This window comes from Perca fluviatilis, chromosome 2 (assembly GCF_010015445.1).
Source record: "Perca fluviatilis chromosome 2, GENO_Pfluv_1.0, whole genome shotgun sequence".
In the NCBI taxonomy this organism is placed as follows: Eukaryota; Metazoa; Chordata; class Actinopteri; order Perciformes; family Percidae; genus Perca; species Perca fluviatilis.
In genome coordinates, this window is record NC_053113.1 from 38,364,424 (window position 1) to 38,385,627 (window position 21,204).

General features: G+C 41.5%; 1 protein-coding gene across 1 annotated transcript in view; it reads right to left on the minus strand.

Annotated features, from left to right (window-relative positions):
- robo2 (roundabout, axon guidance receptor, homolog 2 (Drosophila)) overlaps positions 1-21,204 on the minus strand; it is a 295,576-nt gene that overhangs the window by 11,400 nt on the left and 262,972 nt on the right. The window contains exons 20-26 of the mRNA XM_039789345.1: positions 20,664-20,706; positions 16,417-16,544; positions 15,259-15,531; positions 14,478-14,603; positions 8,673-8,832; positions 5,776-6,039; positions 4,583-4,797 (exon numbers count right to left, since the gene is read on the minus strand). Of these exons, the coding sequence (XP_039645279.1) occupies positions 4,583-4,797; positions 5,776-6,039; positions 8,673-8,832; positions 14,478-14,603; positions 15,259-15,531; positions 16,417-16,544; positions 20,664-20,706 (1,209 nt within the window). The remainder of the gene's footprint in view (positions 1-4,582; positions 4,798-5,775; positions 6,040-8,672; positions 8,833-14,477; positions 14,604-15,258; positions 15,532-16,416; positions 16,545-20,663; positions 20,707-21,204) is intronic.

Genomic DNA, 21,204 nt, shown 5'->3' on the forward strand with positions numbered 1-21,204 from the left:
AATTCTAATGGACATATGATCTGACATTTTGAACACCTGTGCTGTGATTCCACATTTGGATTGATGAATGTATTGAGTGATCTTATAAAAAAGAGGTAATATTAACCTCCTGCATTTAAATTATTTCGTATTTGCTGCAGGGCATTTCTCTTCTTGCAGGTGAGTGCTTTTGTATAGTCATTCTGTTCTGGCCTGTCCTCTTTCATCAACTACACACACACACACACACACACACACACACACACACACACACACACACACACACACACACACACACACACACACAAGAATGTACACAGTGGAACAGCAGGACTGGCATCAATTCATTTTGCTCTTCTTTTGATAAAGAACAATGAGCGCACCTGTGCAGAGCGGAGTTAGCTAGAAAACTGCCTCAAGTGACACAGATGAAGCATCTCACAAAACAGTGTATTAAATCAAACACCTGGTGGTATGCAGTGCACACAGTTTTCTTCATTCCTGTTTAAAAATGCACAGCCACCACTGTCTAAAAGCTGATTTAAGAAAGGAGAGATTTCAGTTTTAGACACACATGCTACACATATACTGTATGTTACTTTAAATATGATTAAAAGATGGGAGATTAAATCTATACCCTGCTTAACTAACAGTATTGAGTATTTGACAGGATCGAAAGCGTGCGCATTAGAAAGATGTGTACATATTGGCTCATACATCTTATGCTACTGTAAGTATTTCTTCATGCTTTGATTTTTTTTCTTCACATAAAAAGCTAGGCCAGCACTTTAAATATAAAAGTATCAGCCTGCCAATAAAAAATATGCCGCTTTGGCAAGCAAAAACACAGAGAACAGTCGGCTAATGTGACAGCTTTCAGTGGGACCGGTTTGGCAGACTTTGCTTAAGTGGCACAAACCCAAGTGCTGTGCTCACACACTCTATCTCTCCCTCACACAGAACACAAGAATGATGTGATTGAACAGAGAACAGAGAACTGGGGAGGTGTGAGGGTAAAGGTTGTAGAGGGAGCAATGGGGACAAAAGTTAGCAGCAGGATTTATTAAAAGGTCAGTATGATACAAAAGTATGAATAATCTTGGCCAGGGCAGTTGGCACTGTTCAGCGATTTAAATGAAGAGAAAATGGAGATTGGTCTCTTAGATGGTACATTACAATATGACACACTGTGACATAATATTGACACAATACTTGGTATTATGATTGCAGGTTATTTATCCAGATGAACTGGGGAATCCCCATTCAAAGAGTTTTTCAACTTCCCCATCTGTGAGTCTCTGCGTCTTAAACCATATATCTCAAATAATAAATCACATAATACCGGCTGAAAACGGGGCCAAAGAAGTGGTTACTCAGTCACTGGATGTTCAGGGAATTGCACCTTGAACAGCTGAAGTTGCAACAGATTTTCCCTCCTATTGCAGTAAAATTGTCTCAGATTAATGGAAGCTTCTATAAAATATAAGCTTGCATAAGGTAGAGAACCCCTTACACAACCCATTTTTACAGCACTACCTGAAATCCAAGGCAGTAACTACTTCGAGCCCTCCATCTTGCCTTGCTATTTTCTTTGAAATTCTTTTCTAAGAGTTTATCTCAAAGAAAGAAAGACAGCAATTCCACTGGGTCCAATCCTCCCACAAAGAATAGAGCAGATATTGAAGTATAGGCAGTGCCAGCCAAAGCACTGAAGCTTCCAACTCCTCCGGCTCAGCGAAGGAACACTGCCTCAGCAAATCACATCACAGAATGACTTTTCAGTTGCACTAACTGCCACTTTCTACTGCTGAACCTCTGGAGCACTTCTATTCTCAGAAATAGCAGTCCAATCAAAGTGTGATCATTGTCACATAATTTGATAAAAATCCAATCAAGTTTTCTTTTTGCCCTAGAAATGTGCAATTTTTTTCTGTAGCTCCAGACAAAGGTTTGCACTACGGGTCTGTCATTTTATCGTGTCTTGAACGAGAGCAATGGGCCAAGCCATCCACTCTAAAAACCACTGGCTGACACCTCCCATGCTCTACGCACTGTTAGAGAAAGGCCAGTAAACGGGAGTTAGTTGGGGGCAGTAAAACCCAGCCCAGGACCCTCCTGCCACTAAAACTGATTTATACTGGCGGAAACCCTAATCTGCATGTCGTTAGGCAGGAAAATCATTCCCCCTGACGAGCGGGCGTCTCTACCTGCCGTCAGGAGACGTGACCCTGCTACTCACAAACCTGGCAAGGCTTTATGGGAGAGTAATCGCCTAGAACAGCCCGGCTTCCAGCTCACTGTAGGCGTATCAGCTTCACTGCTACCACAGCTCAGCTTTACACGACCTATAACGCCTACACACAAAAGCCAGGTAATACCTATGTGTTCACTTCATCTCTCTGGCTCAAGCATGACATGGCTCTGCAATACCCCAAACAACATCAAGATTTACATTTATCTGCCAAAAAATGTGTTGTATTATCTCAGAGAATAGAATTACACATTGGAAAGCCCGTGCAGACAATCTGCTGGAGAAAAATGGCCACCAGAAGAGAAGGCTGGCTTTTTTTTTCTTCTGGGGCATCAGTGAAAATGTTTGATTTACTGGCCTTTGGTTTAACATTATGAAAACAGACCTATTTCCATATTATTAAAACAACGACAAATCTATCAAGCGAGGCTCGACAGGAATCTCACTCCTACCCTCCCCTATTTGTACAGCCTCAAAATGGTGGCCACAATAAATCTCAGCGGTTTCCCCTATCCTCCCTCCCTTCCTCCCGCTAACCCTGGAGCTGTGACCGTGTCTGTGTTGTAAACCGATGGGGTGCGAGGCAGACTTGCAGAGAGATAAGAAGAAATAGTGCTGTCTTCAGAGTAATACAGTGGCGGAGAGATGCAGTAGATTAGGGCCCAGTTGCTGCTTTATATTCCTCTAAATACATCAGCAGTAGCATGTGTCAGCGTAACCAAAGCCACTGTTCCATCATCCAATGGAAAACTACTCCTTAGGGCTGCCACTGACAGGGTAGACCAACAAGCAGCGCTGTCAACCCTTTTATTCTCATGCCTTCTCTCTCAACTGGCTCAGCTCCTCTACCTTCACATACAGTATATTTCCTATTCGCTCCCTGTTTCTTTCCACCCATAAATTACCCAATATGGATATTATTTTTTTAGTATTCACAAGCTGCGTTTCGTTCCACAGTGTACATAAACAGTACTCCCTGCTCCCTGTTTAGGGAATGTCAGTTAAGGGAACTTCCCTCGACAAAATTCCTCCATTCGGGAACACCCTGCAACGTCACCAACGCAGATTTCACTTCCTCCGTGCGTTACCCTGGTAACGTAAACACCTTGCATACGTTGCTGCTACTGTGGAAATGTTACACTACTGAAATAATATATTAAAATAAAAACTGATACTAATAAAAACATATTCCATTACAATGAATGTAACTTGGGGATTATTTTACAAGAAGTATAGTGTCATTCCAGCAAGGCGCTATGACTGATGGGTAATCTTGCTTGTCAACGTCCGGCGAAGTGATGAACCGTTGTTCAGTTCTTCCCTACACAGTTCCCTTTAAACTGAGCATTTTTAATCCCTACGGTTTGGAATCTTACTTAACATGGCTGAATACCCTGTGCGGTCCACTTTGCAGGGAACTACTAGGCAATGAGAACACCCCACAGACTTTATTGGAAGACCTGATAGATATACAGTGCCACAAGGTTACACCACACCAGCGTTTTGTAAAACAACTTGTCTCTATATTGCATGATAGCCAAATGTCATACATTTTCCAGAAATATCGCTTCAGTTTTACCCTGTAATTTATAGATGGACAGTGTGGCCTGGTCAGTATGAGAGCAGCAGTCCAAAACGAAGCTCTGCCGCTGCAATGTCCTGCCCTTCATATGTCCTGCCCTTCATATGTCCCCCTGACAGACGGCTGTAAAAGTTTCCAGTGAGTTGTAAAAATGGAAATGGTGCCTCTAGTTTGCAATGGAATATGCCCTACGTGAAATGTATTTCAAATCTCTTCGGGAAGATATGGGTGGCGCTGGCTCCGGTGCTATGTGCGTGTTAAATCACAGTCACTCTCCCCTGCTGCTCTCGCCTTTTTTTTTTTTCCCCTCTTTTTTATTTTCTCTTTCTTTTTTTAAAAATTTTTTTTTTTTTTAAAAAAAAAATCAATGCTTCTCCCTTTTTTTATTTTCTAAATCTTTTTTTTTTAAATTATTTTTTTTTTTTTTTTTTTTTTATAAAAAAATAATTTTAAAATTACAAAAACCCCCAAAAATAATCAAAAAAAATAAAATTAAAAAAAAAAAACATAAAAATGTACGCACAGCACACTGATGAAGAACATGTCATGAACAACGATCCATTTACTGTGAGACAAGACGTAGCAACAATGGGAATTTAATGTTTTCCCATTTAGAGTAATTAGAACGTAGTCATTTTGATTTAAACAATAAATAATAATACAGTTGACTTGTACACATGTATACATATAGCACAAACAAATGCTGTATTAAATACATTAATATGCTTAAAAACCACGCCCCAATAGCCAGAATTCAGAATCAACCTTACCTGTTAAAGAGCTGTCCAGGTTGTCCATGCTAGACCCTGGTGTGTGCTCAATGCCGCGGGGATGCCTGGCTCCATAGCCTTCATCCTCATCCTCTTCCTCGTCCTCCTCATCCTCATCAGGCAGGTCAGTCTCCAGGTCAGAAACCATTGTGCTCGACACGTAGCCCACAGGAGGAGCTGGAGCCTGGGGAGGAAGAGAGCCTACCTGCATGTGCCTGGGGAGAGAAAGAGACAGCATATTACTCTACTGGACTCAACATACAGTTTATATCTAGGAATGATGAACTAGAGAGAATAAAGGGTGTATTCAGTGGTTTCTATGCCACAGGATGGTGAAGAAATAAGGATGTATGTGGAAGTGTAGAGCTAATTTTAGAGACCTCTTTCATAAGTGAAGCACTGAATAAATCTGGAAGATTCCACAAATTCTACGTTGCTGCTTGCATGCTAACACAATGACCCGCTAATTGCTGCTGTGGATGGCACAAAGGCATGCTCTCCAGGCCTGTCGACACATGGCTGTCACCTCAGTGGCAACCCGCTCTGCTGACAGCCACGTTTCTTTGAGGAGCGCAATGTCTTTGACGCGGTTTGCAGTGGGAATTGGTTGTAATTACTGGCCCTCTGGTGTTGTCAAAGATGCTCTCTAACCAACATATCCATTACTGGGTAACATGACATCTCCTTCCTGACAAGGCTTCCCTGTCACTCCCCCTCCCATCCCCCCCACCCCCCTTCCCACTTCCCTATTATGAATGAGTGCTAGTCTCTCATTCGCTCTGCGTTGCCGACAGAATGAGGCATGGCCTTCATCTGACTTGCATGAGCACCACAACAATGGAATGTGCCGTATGGGTGTGGGGGGAGTAAACAACGGTGGGTAAGAAATTGTGTCTCTTTGAGTGAGCAAAATACAGTAGTCGCCTAAGTGGTAGCATGGGCCCATTAAAATAAAAATGATTAATGGGTTTATCTCCGCTGCACACACAGTTGACATGAAGAATACTGCAGGACCAAAATAAATCCTGGCAGCAGTACATGCAGAGCAGAATGTACAGTAAGCATTTCAAAACGACAAAAATGTATATTTATCAACTATAACAAGATAAAGTATCTTTCAGGATGGATGGATGGATGGATAGATAGATAGATAGATCGATCGATAGATGGAGCTTTAATTCTGCAGTGTTTACCATGTCTGCTTTGCCATGTCCAGTTGGTATGCTCTGGTCAGTTCATCCAAATGGGCCTGGAGCATGGGCTGCATCTCGTCCCGAGGAGAAGGGGTAAGGGTGGCTGTGGACTGCTGTCCAAAGGACACAGCAGCTGGGGAAGAGGCAACCCCTCGGATGGGCGGGGTGGGAACCCTCTCCTCCTCCTCCTCCAGCTCATCCTCCATGCCCTGGTGAAGATAGGTCTGCACGGGCATGGGCGGGCCCCAACCATCACTCTCATACCTGATGTAAGAAGAGATGTTTACTGCACAAAAGTTCTCACAACTGATGTGTTAAATTGTGTATCTAATATTTAGTCCGATGTAGGGCTGAAACTAACAATAACTTTTTATTATTTGTATTACTTATATTATTTTATTGATTCATCTTAAGATAATTTTCAGATTTCATTTTCTGTTAATTGACTAACTGATTATTCGACTAATTGTTTCAAGTCTTGCCTGACCATCTATATTTAAAGAATAAACATGCTAAATGTATCACACATTAAACACCGCACCTTTATTTAGAAGCTATGCTTAATGTAAAAAGAAATTGGACAGAAACAGAACTACATTAGGGTCTGTGATATTGGTAATGTCCCCAAATGTAAAAAGGTTACTGAAAAAGGAAGGGAATCGCAGACATCATATAAATATTTTAATATATATCATTTTCTATATGCCAACTTAGAGCTTCGTGACCTTGTCCAACTTTTGAAAGGATTTGTTAGACGACAGTCCTGAGAGGAATTATGGAGGTAGTCAGGCTTCACTTCTTCATAGCTGTGCTTATACACGCTGAAATAATACTAGCCATAAAGAAAATGTTCATTAAAGAAATTTGTCAGTGCACACTCCATAGGACATAACTGTTTTAATCTGCTGCCATTAAGAGCAGCCTCAGATTTACAGTGCACAGGACTCTTCATTTACCAGATAGCCTATTAAAGCAGATGACTCTCCCACATTGGAAATAGGAGTAAGAGGACATAACACCTACTGAACCAAAGAGAGAAACACACCATCACTTAAATAAGCCTCTGTTACTTTGTACTTACAGTAGAGTATGCCTGAAGTTAAAATGTGTCATCTTATTTTAAAAAGTAATGTAATTAGTGTATAAATAAGCTTAAAAAGTGATAAGTATTGCATCAAACATCTATAAGAACTCTTTTTTCTTTTTACATCTATTTCAAACTCGGAGGTGGATAACACTGTGCTGTTATAAATCCCCCGCTCTGTCCGTCTGTCTCTCGCTTTTCTCTTATGAAACAATGCAATTATCATTGTTTTCCCACTATGGAATTCAGCAAATAGTTAATCTGAAACCATCTGTGTGTCTACACGCTAGTAGCAGCAGCAGCAACAGCAGCAGCAGAAGCAGCAGCAGCAGGAGACTACTTGAACATTGTTTTTTTTTTTCTCCTCCATTTATTTTCTTCCCATTGATTGAAGACAGGATCAGCAGATAGTTTGATCTGCAGCCATCTGTAGGAGTTTTTGTGTGTAAGTGTATATCTGGCTGCCTGTGGAAACGTACGCACACATTGATCCTTCCCTTTTCTCCAGATGTACAGTAGTACAGTAATTAGCTGCAGAGAAAGCAGAGCTGAACCCTGTTATTGCACACAGAAATGTGTGGTGTTGCTTACATTGGCAAGCGCTGACTTTTTTGTTCCAGCAAACAACACACTAGATTCTCTGCTCCTGACATAGTCAGAGGAGGAACCACACAATGATAGCAATAGGCAAGCTCAAGTGCAAAAATACATCAAAGATGGCAATCTCTATGAGGTGCAGTCAGTAGACATTGGGGGTTCACCGTAATGCTACTATCTGTGGCTGTGTATTTTACAAAATAAGAATATAATAAGAATAACAAGTATTCAGATTTATCTTGGATGTTGGTGGGGTTTATAGCGTAAAGTTGTTGTTAGAAATAATCTACACTGCTATTATATTTTCTGTGTTTTCTACTTCTATTTTTACCCCTCATACGTTTACTTATTAGTTTAGCTGCCCACAAAATAAACAAAATTACATTTGTAACATAATATTTTAACCATTTACCTAGATGTACCTACATTATTCCTAAATATATATGCTGTGCCTAAACTGAGACAAAATAAAAGCTGTACAGAAGATTTTAAAGTGTTCATATTATACTCATTTTCAGGTTCATAATTGTATTTAGAGGTTATATCAGAATAGGTTTACATGGTTTAATTTTCAAAAAACACCATGTTTGTTGTACTGCACATTGCTGCAGCTCCTCTTTTCACCCTGTGTGTTGAGCTCTCTGTTTTAGCTATAGAGTGAGGCATCGCACATCTGTTCCATCTTTGTTGGGAGTCACACATGCGCAGTACCTAGGTAAGGACTACTAGCCAGTCAGAAGCAGAGTATGAGGGCGTGCCCTGACAGTACCTAGGTAAGGACTACTAGCCAGTCAGAAGCAGAGTATGAGGGCGTGCCCTGACAGTACCTAGGTAAGGACTACTAGCCAGTCAGAAGCAGGGTATGAGGGCATGCCCTGACAGTACCTAGGTAAGGACTACTAGCCAGTCAGAAGCAGAGTATGAGGGCGTGTAAAAATTGAGGGTGTGTATATAAGATGATAATTAATTGGCTTTAAATGTCTTCAAAGATAAATACAAAAAATGACAGAAATCTGAAAAGCTCTCTTGGCCATATTGAGATGATCCTAAGCTTCAGCTTTTCAGTTTCCACTCTACTCTCAAATCGCTCAATGTCCCAGGCAATATCTGATCATGAGGTAAAACTGTGCAACATCGGTCAAGTTTTGTCATGCACTGAACACTGTTCATATCCAAATAACGTATTCCTATTTGTTTAAAGCCCTATTAGACATACCCTCCTCCGTCATGATGCTCATTGGGATAAAGGTCCATCTCAGTGCCAGGGAGAGGGTGAACTGGGGGAGGGGGCAGGGGAACATTGGCCCAGTTGGATCCATTGGCTTTAGTGGGTTTGGAGCCAGCCTTGTTCTTCTTCTTCTTTCCTCCCTTTCCACCTACAAAAGGAAAGAGTGCATTTAAGAGACACAGTCGTTGAAAATTAGAACGTAAAAGAAAATCAATTAAAAACTAATATACAAGTGGGGTAGCATTGCAAATTACAAGAGCTGCTATTGCCATGTGACAGAAGAAACTCAATTTAGTCCAAACATGCTACTTAGATAACAGATAAATTTGGACTCAGTTTCAACATACCCTTGGAAAATCGTACACAATTTCAAACACAAGATTTCAATGGGCTCCTGCTTCTGTTTACACAGAGAAGCTCAAGGTTGCAGGATGAAAAGCTTGCTTCCATTGATTAATTGGCTGAAAAGCCTCAAATCTCCATAGAAACAGGAGAGAACGGCAGTAAATGAGGTTAAGGCAGACCTTTGTGCTCCAACCATCCCTCAGTTTCCCCTTTCACACCAGGCTTTCAGTTCCACAATGAAATATCTCTCTTCACAACATCATCATAATGAATGGCTTGTGTAGTGTCAGTGTGTCCCTAATGGAATTCACTGAGAGTCTATTACTACTTTCATTTCTTTTATTACACCAAAGAGCCGCTAACCCCATCCATTTCCTCTCATATCCCTCCAACACCAGATTCTCCTCTGTCCCATCCATCTTTATAAATCTGCCAGCCAGGTCAATACTGGGTTTTATACGATTCAGTCACAGTGGAAGAAACCTATATTTCTTTTAAACACATTTGACTTCAAGCCCATATCGGTTTTAAGTCGAGGTATATACAATATGCACATATTCCTAAGGCCTAAAACACCTTGATGGAAAATTAACTCTTGCTAAGATTAGATCATCAGGGAAATTAAGTCCGTAAAACAAAAACATGAAGATTATATATGTTTTTTTACATTAACTTCAATTACATTTCAGAGCAGTTTTTTGTTCATATATACTTTTTTATCATTTAGTTTTTTATTTTAATTACATAAATATATATATACACACAGTATTATAATTTTAAAATACTGAGGTAGAAGACATCTGTTTCTGTTACTTTAAAATGTGTTACTTGCTCCTTCTTCTTTCCTCACTGGTATATTGGAAATATATTATTCCAACTTTCACAAAGACAAGAGTTATCTCCTTCTATAATTAACGGGACAATTCAAACTACAGACCTGTGATACTGGTGTATAGTGCACCTCAATGGGTAGAACATGTTACCCTAACAGGGCTGCAAATATGATGATTATTGTCATTACAGATTTTTTTTTTTGTTGATAAATCTGCAATTGTTTGGTTTATAAAATGCCAGTATTTGGTGGGAAAATGCCTAAACCTCAAGGAGACATCTTCAATCACAAAAGGCAAAGAAAAGTAGCATATCCTCACAACTGAGAAGCTGGAACCAGGAAATAATCAGCGTTTTTGCAGGAGAAAATGACCTAATCCTAAATTAATCACTGAAATTGCTGCATGCACAATCAAGAGATCCACGTTTAAAATGTACACTTAGGTTTTTGTTTTATCACATAGCATATTGCCTCACAATATCCAACAAGTTAATCATACACTGCCTAGCATCTCCATATTGTGTGATCCTGTACTGTACCATATATTTTACCATTTATAGTATTTGCTTGTATAAATCCATTTGCAGCAGTGCCTCTCTACCATTAAACACTTAAAATCTCAACCCAGTAAACACCTCAAACTGACGTCACCAGCCTCACAGACTAGTGAAAGCCATCTTTGGAAACTCTGTTGAACACATTTGTATCTGTCAACTGTTGGTTAGCCTTCGCTGCCAAAGGCCTGTAATCACTTCTCCCAGTGCCACAAAAAGCTGCCAATACTGCATCTTGTGCAATGTAACATCATGCACTCTAATGTAATCTAATAAAGTGACTCGACTCAGGCATGGTAAGAGTACATCACTGTCATCAAAAGAAACATACAGAGGCAATGAGGTACATATCTATTGGTTTTCATGGAAGCCACATGGCAGAGATAAAAGAAACTCTAGCCAATATGTTTTAAGTCCAGAACATTCTGATTATGTTACTATTATAAGTCTTTTACCAGGAAGAAGAACAAAAGCACTTCAAAGAGGAGCATGGTAACAATGCTAGGGTAGGGGTGAAAATATCAGGCATGAAGAGATAGAAGAAGTGTCAGAATAAGATTAATAAAGAATGGAAGTAATAAAAGAAACAACTGTAAGCCCAAGGCAGGCAGCACCACAGTGTAAGTATAGTCTGAAAGTAATTGGGTTTCCTAATCGTACCTCTGGGCGATGCTTGACTTTTACCAATAAATGGTGAGCTGACGTGATTGTTTAATCATCCTTAGTCCCTCCACACAAGACCAGCCATCAATATTGTAAATGAGCCTCTTCTAGGGAACGATGGTCTGGCACTGGAATTACAACAGCTCACCCCAAATATGAAAAATACAGAGAGAGAGAAGCTGTGGCTGGGAGCTATACAGGAATTACACAGCGAACCCATCTCCTCTGACAAAACTGGGCCTCTCTTCAAAGGGGAACTCATACTAAATATAGATTCAGCGTTGGGTATTTATACCCAAGGTTTGGGCGCTCCCAGCCTATAACTGTAGGGCTGCATAGCCTTGAGCTTGCTCTGTTTTCATTGGGTGCGTTGGTACTGAGGGGGAAAGCCACAGAGCAGAGACTCTAGAAAAACTATGCAGCCAGATATAACTTATGAGTGGGAGAATAATTTCAAAAAGGACATTAAAATAGCTGAAAGCCATGTATCATCATTTTTGTTTTTGCTTAGTTTAAAACAATAACAACAACAACATATTATATAATGAGGGGGGATATATATGGAGAGGGCAGGAGCACAACAGGCCACACACTACATTGGACTTCACAAAATCGTAGACTTTGTAGCTTCATAAACAGCCTGAGTGTGAGGGAAGTGCGGAGTCTTCAAGGTCTCAAACTGCTATAGAAAACACAGAAAACACCAGCTACCTCTTCTCCCCTACACGGGGGAAAGGTTTTAATGAGCAGCTTCATGTCCCCAGTGGAGATCCATGCTGCCATGAAAGCTGCTCTATTTCTGTTCCTTTTCATCCTGGTCTCCTTCTTCAGACCTGACATTCATTATTCCTTCCATCTCCTCAGAGGGAGAGCAAGCCACTGTAACTTCAACTTTCCCTCCTTCAAATGCTGAGTTCACTCTGTTTGAATCAAACCTCAGCTTGTGCTGATTCAAATTTCCATCACTGTTGTAAGATGTAGTACACAGTGTGTGGCATAAACTATATAGAAGACATACAGGTATATAGTCAGAAACTCCTTTTAGTGCTGTTCCCTATAGCAACGGGGTTTTATGAATATCACATATTATGCAAATTAATTCCTTTTTATAGCATCATTAATACAGATATGCATTATTATCTCCTTCAGTCTTATTTATTTTTTTACATTTTTAAATTAAATGTGAAAAGTAGAGCTGCACCAATAGACCGGCATTGGCCGGTTTTCACGTGCTCGGCCATGATCGGCGACCGGCAGGTCAGTCTGACATATGCCGATTTCATGCCGGTCAACGCTACAATTAACTGACAACATAAGTTATAGAGTTACAGTTCTCAAGGACGCACGCACACACGGACGCAACAGCACAGTCTCTTTTTCCTTTCTCTCAACTTTTCTGACCGTGTGTGGCGCGTACCAGCTCGCCGTGTGAAGCGCGTGTCCACGCTATTCTCGGAACCTCGTGAATTAACCTGCAACATGTCAGCTGTTTGGACATTCTTCAGCGTGTGTGCAGAAGTTAACAAGTTAGCAATATGTAAAATCTGCAAGGAGAAAGTAGGGCGTTGAGGGAGGACGCCAAAAACCAGAATCACAATTTTGTTAGTTGGATATTGGATGTGAAAAGAAGGAAATTACTCTAACATTGCTCTTTAGATGTGTGTGAATTTCCCACACCAGGAGTAATTTATATAGTTCTATTTTATAGTGATCCATTATCTGTTAAGATTTTTTTCTATGTTCTGTGCAAAATTTTCCATTAAAGAAAAGAAATATTTTCGTGTGCTGTAAAGTGGTTAGAAAAAATGAAATCGGAATCGGATAAAATCGGTATCGGCTGGCTTAACTCAATGAAAATCGGAAATCTGAATCGGCCTAGAAAATTGTAATCGGTGCATCTCTAGTGCAAAGCATTCAGAGCTCCCTGGAATGGGTACTAGCCTACATTATAACGTATACATTCCTCTAATCGCATGCTTTGATATAAACTACTATGCAAGGGTAGGTGGAAGAGTATTGACCGATGGGAATTCTTATAATATATTTGTTTGTCTATATCAAATGACATCCATCCATGTCCCTCACGATATCCACATACTGTAGGCACCTATATTCTTTACTTTCACTAGGAAAACAGTAGAAGAAATGGTTCAACATTTTGGTGACTATGCTTATTCCCTTTTTTGCTCAGTTAGATGAGAAGATCAATACCGATGAACAGAGCCAGGCTAGCTGTTTCCCCCCACTCCCAGTCTTTATGCTAAGCTAAGCTAACCGGCTGCTGGCTAGCTTACAGAGGCAAGAGTGGTATTGATCTTCTTATCTATTTCTCAGCAAGAAAGAGAATAAGCAAATTTTACCATCATGTCAAGCTATGCATATTCTCTGACATATTAAACTGGGCAGGGATCTTTCTGGTTAATTACGTTTCTCTTCATCTCATGAAATTATAATAGAACATGTGCCAAGCCCAGTCCAAGCCCTTAGTAACCTGCGTGTCTGTGGCAAGAATCTGCCTGCAAGGCATAGCCACTTCACATCCTTCTCTCCAGCCCTGTGTGTGCCAGAGCATTGAATTACAGACCAGTTAAGGCAGTGGCTTGTAACTAGATAAAAGAGGAGAGTGTAGGGGAGGCAGGCAGAGGGCTGCCTTGGTGTCCTATAAATGACATTGTAATTCTCTGAACATGGGTTTTAGTGTAGCCAGCCACCATTAGTGGAAGAGGGAAAAAGGGAGGTATTTTTGCCACTTTAACCAACCAAGCATCTCTAATGGTGTGTGTGTGTGTGTGTGTGTGTGTGTGTGTGTGTGTGTGTGTGTGTTGTGAGAGCGTGTATAGTCCACTCTGTCTGAAAGACTCCCTCTGCCCCTATTCCCGTCTGCTCACTCACACAGTAAGAGACAAAGCCTTTACAAGGACTGGCTCTGATGGCAGAAACCCAGCATTAACACATGCAGCGATAATCTGTCAGGAGATCATACTGTATAATATAGTTCTATTCTTTCTCTCTGATTTAAATGTCCCGTTTTTTATGCTCCAATAAGCTGTTGACTCCCATCCTATATCCCAACACGGCTTTATACTGTACAGTAGTAGCTATTGTACTCAGAACCCCATGTATCAACAACAACAACAAAAATACTTAAAAAGCATGTATCCATCCAGCATTAAGCATTCACATGTAATGTACAGTAAGCAGTGGGAGCTGAGTGAGCAAAGCATCTCTTGTGAGGGAGAGGGACTGTGCTGATACATTTGTTCTTTGATGTCAGGTTAGTACATGCAAATAACAGTTCAATAAGGCAATTAAGACATCAGTCAATCATTAAGTCAAGCTGCAGAGCCCCAGAGAGTGTCCCAGTTTGTTTTGATAAAATTCTCTGCTGCGTAAACCAACCTGAGAGACTGCCACTTCGCTCTGAGCTGTTGTGAGAGCTGGTGGTGCTGAAATCTTGTGATTGGTTGTGTGGTATTCTATTAGACAATCCATCGGCCAATCGGTAGTCAGGAATGAAAAGGAGGGCTACAGTGGGGGTTAAAGGGCAAAAATCACAGTGGCATCAGGTGTATTGCCAAACATGCATTAGTGCATAAAGAAACAAGGATCAGATTCATCATTCAAGCTGTACAATTTTTCAAACTACAAATTACTTTATGTTTTATATACATCATAATCTTTTTAAAATACACAACTAAGTATCAATGACATAATCCTGGGTAATTAATTAATGATTATTTTCTTAAACATTAGTCAAGCTAAAATGGATTGGCAATTACTCTGAAACTGAAGGAGGAGTGGTACTATCATGAAAACCCAGCAAGAAAATGGATGGATGACTTAACGGCACTACTCCTTCATGAGATGTTTATTCAACCTTGGAAAGTAACCAAGATGATGTCTGCTGGGGGAAAATTACTCTTTTTAAGACAACCTCCCTCAAGCCACAGTGGGTTTAGGAAGGCTTCAGAGACTTTTGGTGGAAAAGCTGAAACTCCAAATGGCCATTTGTAACAACTGTAAATGTCTGGCTTGTGGCCTGGGTTACATTTCTTTGTTTTTTACGTCACAGGATAAGAATAATCTCTATGGAACACTATTGTACATAATCTATAAACACTTGCTGAACCTCACACGAGGGCAACAACATCCCCACAATCTATTTCCCATTGTAGCTTACTGTTGTTGCAGGAGTTCTTGTCTGGCAGGGAGTATCCCAGGTTGGCCATCTCCTGCTTGGCCTGGAGTGAGGCCTTCCACTGGGCCTCGGGCAGGTCCACAGCCAGCTCGTGGATGCTGCTGGAGTGGAGGATCTGGGTGGTGGCATAGGGAGTGGCCTGGGATGTTTGGCCAGGGCTGTTGTAGTTGGCTTTGGTGGTGAAGTCTATGCTGCTGTAGATGGCTCCATCAGAGAGCATGGTGCCAGTCTTATCCCCTTGCCCAGTGGGGAGATCTGGAAAGGAGGAAGGGAGGGAGTTTATAGGACAGCTGTCCTCTAAAACGAAAGTTAAGATCAGCTGTAACTCTGGAGTATTTAAATAAACATGTGTCTGTTTTTTTATGGCTGATAAAGAAAAGTATCCTATGATCTATGTACATCGGGCCTTGAGTAACCTGGGATTCAAGTACATGTGGTTCTGGAGTGTTACAGTCTGGGTCTTTGTGCTTTCAGGTAAACTCACATCTTAAGAGACAGCCCTTAACAGGTTCATCTCTTACAAAAAAACTCACCCCCACTTTGGTGCCCCACTTCCCCCTCCACATGTGTGAATATCTCCCTCCCCTCCATTCTCTGTTAAAATGAGGGATAATGCTGCTGCTCTGCATGTGTGTGTGTGATGACAGAGGAAGGGAAGGCGAGAGAGAGCTAGGGAAAGAGCAGGCAGACTCTCTCAATGGTGCATGGTTTGCATGCCCAGTGAAGGGGAGATGATGTAGAGCCATGGCGGAAGTGTCCGCATCTGCGCCAGTCAAGCTGCGCCTGTCCTTCACGACTGGCTGCTCCAGACCATCCTTTCAAACACACACACCCACCCCCTGCTCCTCTGCCCGTCTCTCCCCTCACATTCTCTTTCTCAGAGGTATGGGCTATGACACCAGGCTGGACTGTCTGCCATTGCTCAGCCTAGTGACAGTGGAGGCCTTGCTGTTAATGCTCTAGCTGTCCTCTGATGTGATATATAAATATATGCCCAAACACACACGCAATATACATATATGTATACATCGTCCATGCATATATGTACATGATGAACAACAGGAGAAGAAGTCGGGTCATCATCTTTCATCTCTTATGGTCTCTTTCTCAAAGTGCCTGGGACAGCACCAGGGCACTCACCTGCTCGTGCAAAGTTACTCAGGTCATTGGGTCCCCCGGAGCTGCTGTTAACAGGCAGGCTGGTGGCTGGCCAAGAGTCTGCTAACCAGGGGTAACCTGGGTCACTGGCATTCAGCAGGCCTGGCCGGCTACGCAGAAACACAGGATAAAACACTAGTTCAATATTAGGCTGTGAAATGACATTAATACCAGAGCTTTTTGTAAAAAAAAAAAAAACTTCCCTAATTACTTATTATGCATGGTTTATGTCTGCATTATGTTACTGGATTCTGAAATAAACAATAAAAAACATGACAGCAATCAGCAGCGAGACAATGTGAAGACAAAAAAAAATCAAACATATGTTTAAATGTTAGTCCGTGCACAGTGATGTGTGTTTGCGTGAGATAAGCTTGCCATAAGCCTCTGAAGCTAATGAAACACTTCTGAGATAGGGGGAAATACTGTACAGATACATTTCGCCTCACACAAAGTTGGAATTCCTTCAGGCAAACACAGCCCTTTATCTCTCTGCTTTCCTGCTGTGTCTTTGTCACATTCCCTGAGTTATTAATGCAAAAGCACACTGTGGAGACACTAATGCATGAATTTGCTCGCTGCACACATGTGCAGCAGTGCACGCTGACACCCACATGTAGATGTTCCTTATTCATTAATATCTTGTACATTCTGCTGTGTTTTCCCATCAACCCCTTGTGGTGTTGTCCAGACAGTCTAAATCTTATTTGATGAGATGTCAAACCTCGGCCCTAGCCCCACAATGATGCCCCCGACCCACTTGTGGGATGCCTGCATATGGGAGAGGGCAGCTCCATTTAACAGGTGTTGTGTCCCTCCTGAGGGGGTGAGAACCATAAAAAGCAGCCATTAAGACTTTAACCTGTCATGGGTGACTGCTGGGAGGCCATTAGGGCCACTTTACTGTACAATCACGTCTGAGGCTCGTTACCATGGATAACACAGATGGAGTTAGATGAGAATGAAAGATGAAGTTATATGCCTTTGTCTATGTGTCACTTTATTGATACATCATAACCTACTTTTTTTCATTGATTTTGCATTGAAATGGATTAAAATGCAACCAAAATGTTAAGAATTTATAATTACTAGTTTACTTCAGTTGAGGAAGGAAACCAAATAAACACATTTTAAGCAGACAAAGGAGCCTCATCAAAAATATCAGAAGTATGAGAAATCACACCCTGCAATGGCCAGAAAAGCACCCCGTGTGATGAAGTGGATGGCATCGCCTTCTCAGAAACACAGCACACCCCACTGTCAGTGCCTGGCTGTGCTGCATGTAGCAGACTACAGATACACATGTGCGCTCTAAGAAGCTGAGGAGCACAGTAGTTAGCAGCCTGGCTGCCTGATGGGGCTTTTTGTCTCAGCTCCAGCAGTGTGACGTGTTGGCTCCAAGGGACTGGGAGAGAATCAAGCCCTGAGGACAAGGGCAGGTAATGGGCGTGCTGCAGTCAGTCTCTCTCTCAGCCACTAGTTCTAATGAGAAGAGCTGTTCCACAGAGGGGGGAGTCCAAAGGAACTGCAGCCCCGGCAAGCTAAGAGCCCTCGCTGTGGTTCCTGAATGCCAAAACAGGCCCCCAGGGGAGACAAGTCATTCAAATTGATGGCTGTGTATCAGACACATGCATTTTTATAGGGTAATACATCTCTTCCCCTCCTTCTACCTCTTTTTCTGGCTGCCTTGTTCTCCCATTGCCATCATTCTCTCTTGCCATACCATCTTTCCATAACTATATTTTCCTTTATTTCCCCTTTATACACCTCCACCTCCTCTTCCTACCCCCTGCCTCTTGAGCGCTTAGCATTGGCGGACTACACATTCCAAGCAGCTGAAAAAGAAGAGGATATTGTTCCTTTTTTTGTTGAGTCCAACAAGACTGCACCACAAATGCACATTGTCTAAAGTAAAAGGCCATGCCTTTGTCTTGTTACTTGTCTCACTTGTCCTGTGTGCTCCAGCGATTCCTCCCCCAGCCCACTAGAGAAAGACCATTTGAAAGACAAGGAGCTGACAGTGAAAATGGCTGCATCGTCCTTGTATTTATCACACAGCAGTATTCCAGCTAAGGATAATTAGAATAAGACTGATTTCTACTGAGGATATTTATGTATGTATGTGTGTCTGTGTGTGTTAGTGTGTTAGTGTGTGTGTGTGTGTGTGTGTGTGTGTGTGTGTGTGCATGCGTGCGCGCGTGCGGAGAGTGGGTAATGGGGAGCCAGTGGGGGGGTGGACACCAGGTCATACATCTAATGAAAAATCAACACCTAACTTTTAATCCCTGTCCAACCTAGGATGGATGGCAACCTTGGCAGATAAAATTTGATTTGGAGTGTTTCCTCTTCCTGTTAGACATTCCAGTTACTTGTGATGGGTAGGAAACTATAAATACTGCCTTAGATGCCTGACACTGAGCTTCCCATAAATAAGCCAAGTGAAAGATATTAATTCCAAAGCAACTTCATAAATCAGGCGTTTATGGTCCCACGACTAGTGAATGGAATTTGGATTAAAAGTCTAGACATTAGCTAACACTTAGAGCAATGGGAAACACAGATCACTTTCTAGATTAACTCTCAAGGAACATGCTGTCATTTAGCATTCAGATCCTGGGATGTAAAGGAATCTCCATAGCAACAGTGTTAGTGAAACCTGTTCACTGCAATGCTCAGCCCATTCTCCCAGCCTATAGGAGTGAATCTGCTTTGCTAAAATATTGATCAGTGCCGAGATAGGAAGTTATTACTAGCTCCTAATTAACATCTCCCTATTGGCAGGGGGATAAGGAATGAGCCCTTATTGGCTTTTATCAATTTCAATTGAGCAGCCAAAGTCAAATCGTCCAGGTCTACCAATCTGCAGCCTATTCATCTTCCATGAATCATTTATTTTGTGATCGATTAAATGTAATTGTTCAGTCAGGGTAATTTGGCAGGAGCCAATGAGAAACTGGAAATAGACGCGGCTTCATTTGCTGTTGTCTAATTAATGCAATAAACATCTCATGTAACAAATGAACACATTTTCCTCTGATACTCTGCAACACATTCACACTCTCAGGGCAGATGGGCAAGTTGCAACATCTGGGATTTGATGGCACTAGAATGACTAACGGCTCAGAGGCTCCTGTGTGAGTTCCAGACTGCATCCTATTCCAGTGTTGTGGAAATTTGTGGCAGTTGCTGCTATTGACTAAAGATATGACAAATATAGAGCACCACAAATACAGACATTTCAAATCCCATTCGCTAGAGTGAGAATCCAAGGCACTTATGTGGAAAATTGAAGGAAAAACACTACAGCAGAAAGTAGATGAGAAAAGGCATGGCAAGTGGCGTGGCTAATTCATTGAGAGCATGCCAGCAGCTCACAGAACAATATAGGCAAAATTGTCCATTGTGGCATGGACGTAAGGCAAAAAAAAAGAAAGAAAGAAAAAAAAAAGCATAAATACAAAAATGCTACATCTAGACAGAACAGACACATTCCCAAAAGCCCAGAGACACACAGGGTCAGATATAGTTTGCAATCTGTCGCTGAGTGTTTGAGATCTGGAGGCTTTACCTAGTCAGGTGTGATCAGTAGATAGACAGAAGCTCGGGATTCTCAAGGGAGTCTCTCCCACAAAGGCTCAGTAACTGGTGTCATTGAGATGTGCCCTATTCTCTGTAGCCCCTCTCTCTTTCACTTACACACGCTGAAATGGAGCAGGCTGTATAGGGGGTGCAAGCGGGGTTCCTCCACACACCTCTCCCCTGGGTAATTATTTTTACATTATTACATGTGCTCAGATCCCAGCCGCCCACGCAAGGTGACAGGCAAATTTATCACTGCAGAGGGCTTCTGGGTTGCCTGTAGCCAGCAGCGGAAGATAAATGACAAAATAAAAGCACTCTCTGCTTAAATTGTTTCTGTTAATTCTGTTGAGGAGATTTATGAGTTCATCTATCGATGCATGTACGGAGATGTGGTAGAAATGTATATTTGCACGCCGGTTTGCATGGCAGGCACACAAACAGATATTGGTTATCTATCAATCTACATTATCAGTACAGCTTGCTGTAGACTTAACACATAACTGTGAAGGAAAGGTTGTGTTAAGACATGTAAAGCTGAGGACAGAAAGAATGTAATAATAATGGTCGGACGTTTTTTTTTTTCATTAGGTCTTGATATTGCACTTGAATACTGATTGCTGTTGTTTTGTTTATGGTGGTACACTCACCTTCCATTGCTCATCAGACCACCATCAACTCTCTGGAATGTCACTAAAATTAGGAAAGAAAGAGAGGAAAAAGAGGAAAAGAAGGGAAAAAAGAAAGACATATATTAAGTGTTTCTAGTATAATACATAGCAATCAAGCAGGATTTATTTCCATGATCAAGAGAAGATACATAGTCTTTTCAGTGTTGTCCAGTTTGCCCTTGTCCTTCAACAGCAATGTATTCATCTGTTCTTTTTTTTTCACAGCTAGATAGTTGATGGATTCACTAAGACGTCCCTCTGTGTCCAATGCCGTTCATGAAAATTAAAAAAGTGCAATGATGAGAATTGCATATTGCTTTGCTTTGCTTTGCATAAGTGGAGACGTCATGTGCTCCTCAAGGACAAGATGCCTGATGAGAGGCAAAACTCATTTCATCTTTCTTATTTTGCTGCTGAGTTATTATCAGATTTGTGATTAAATCTCAGCCAAAAAATGATTAGAAAAGGCAGAGGGCTCATTAATCACGTTGAGTTTTCTATCTACGTACAAGCGTGGAGG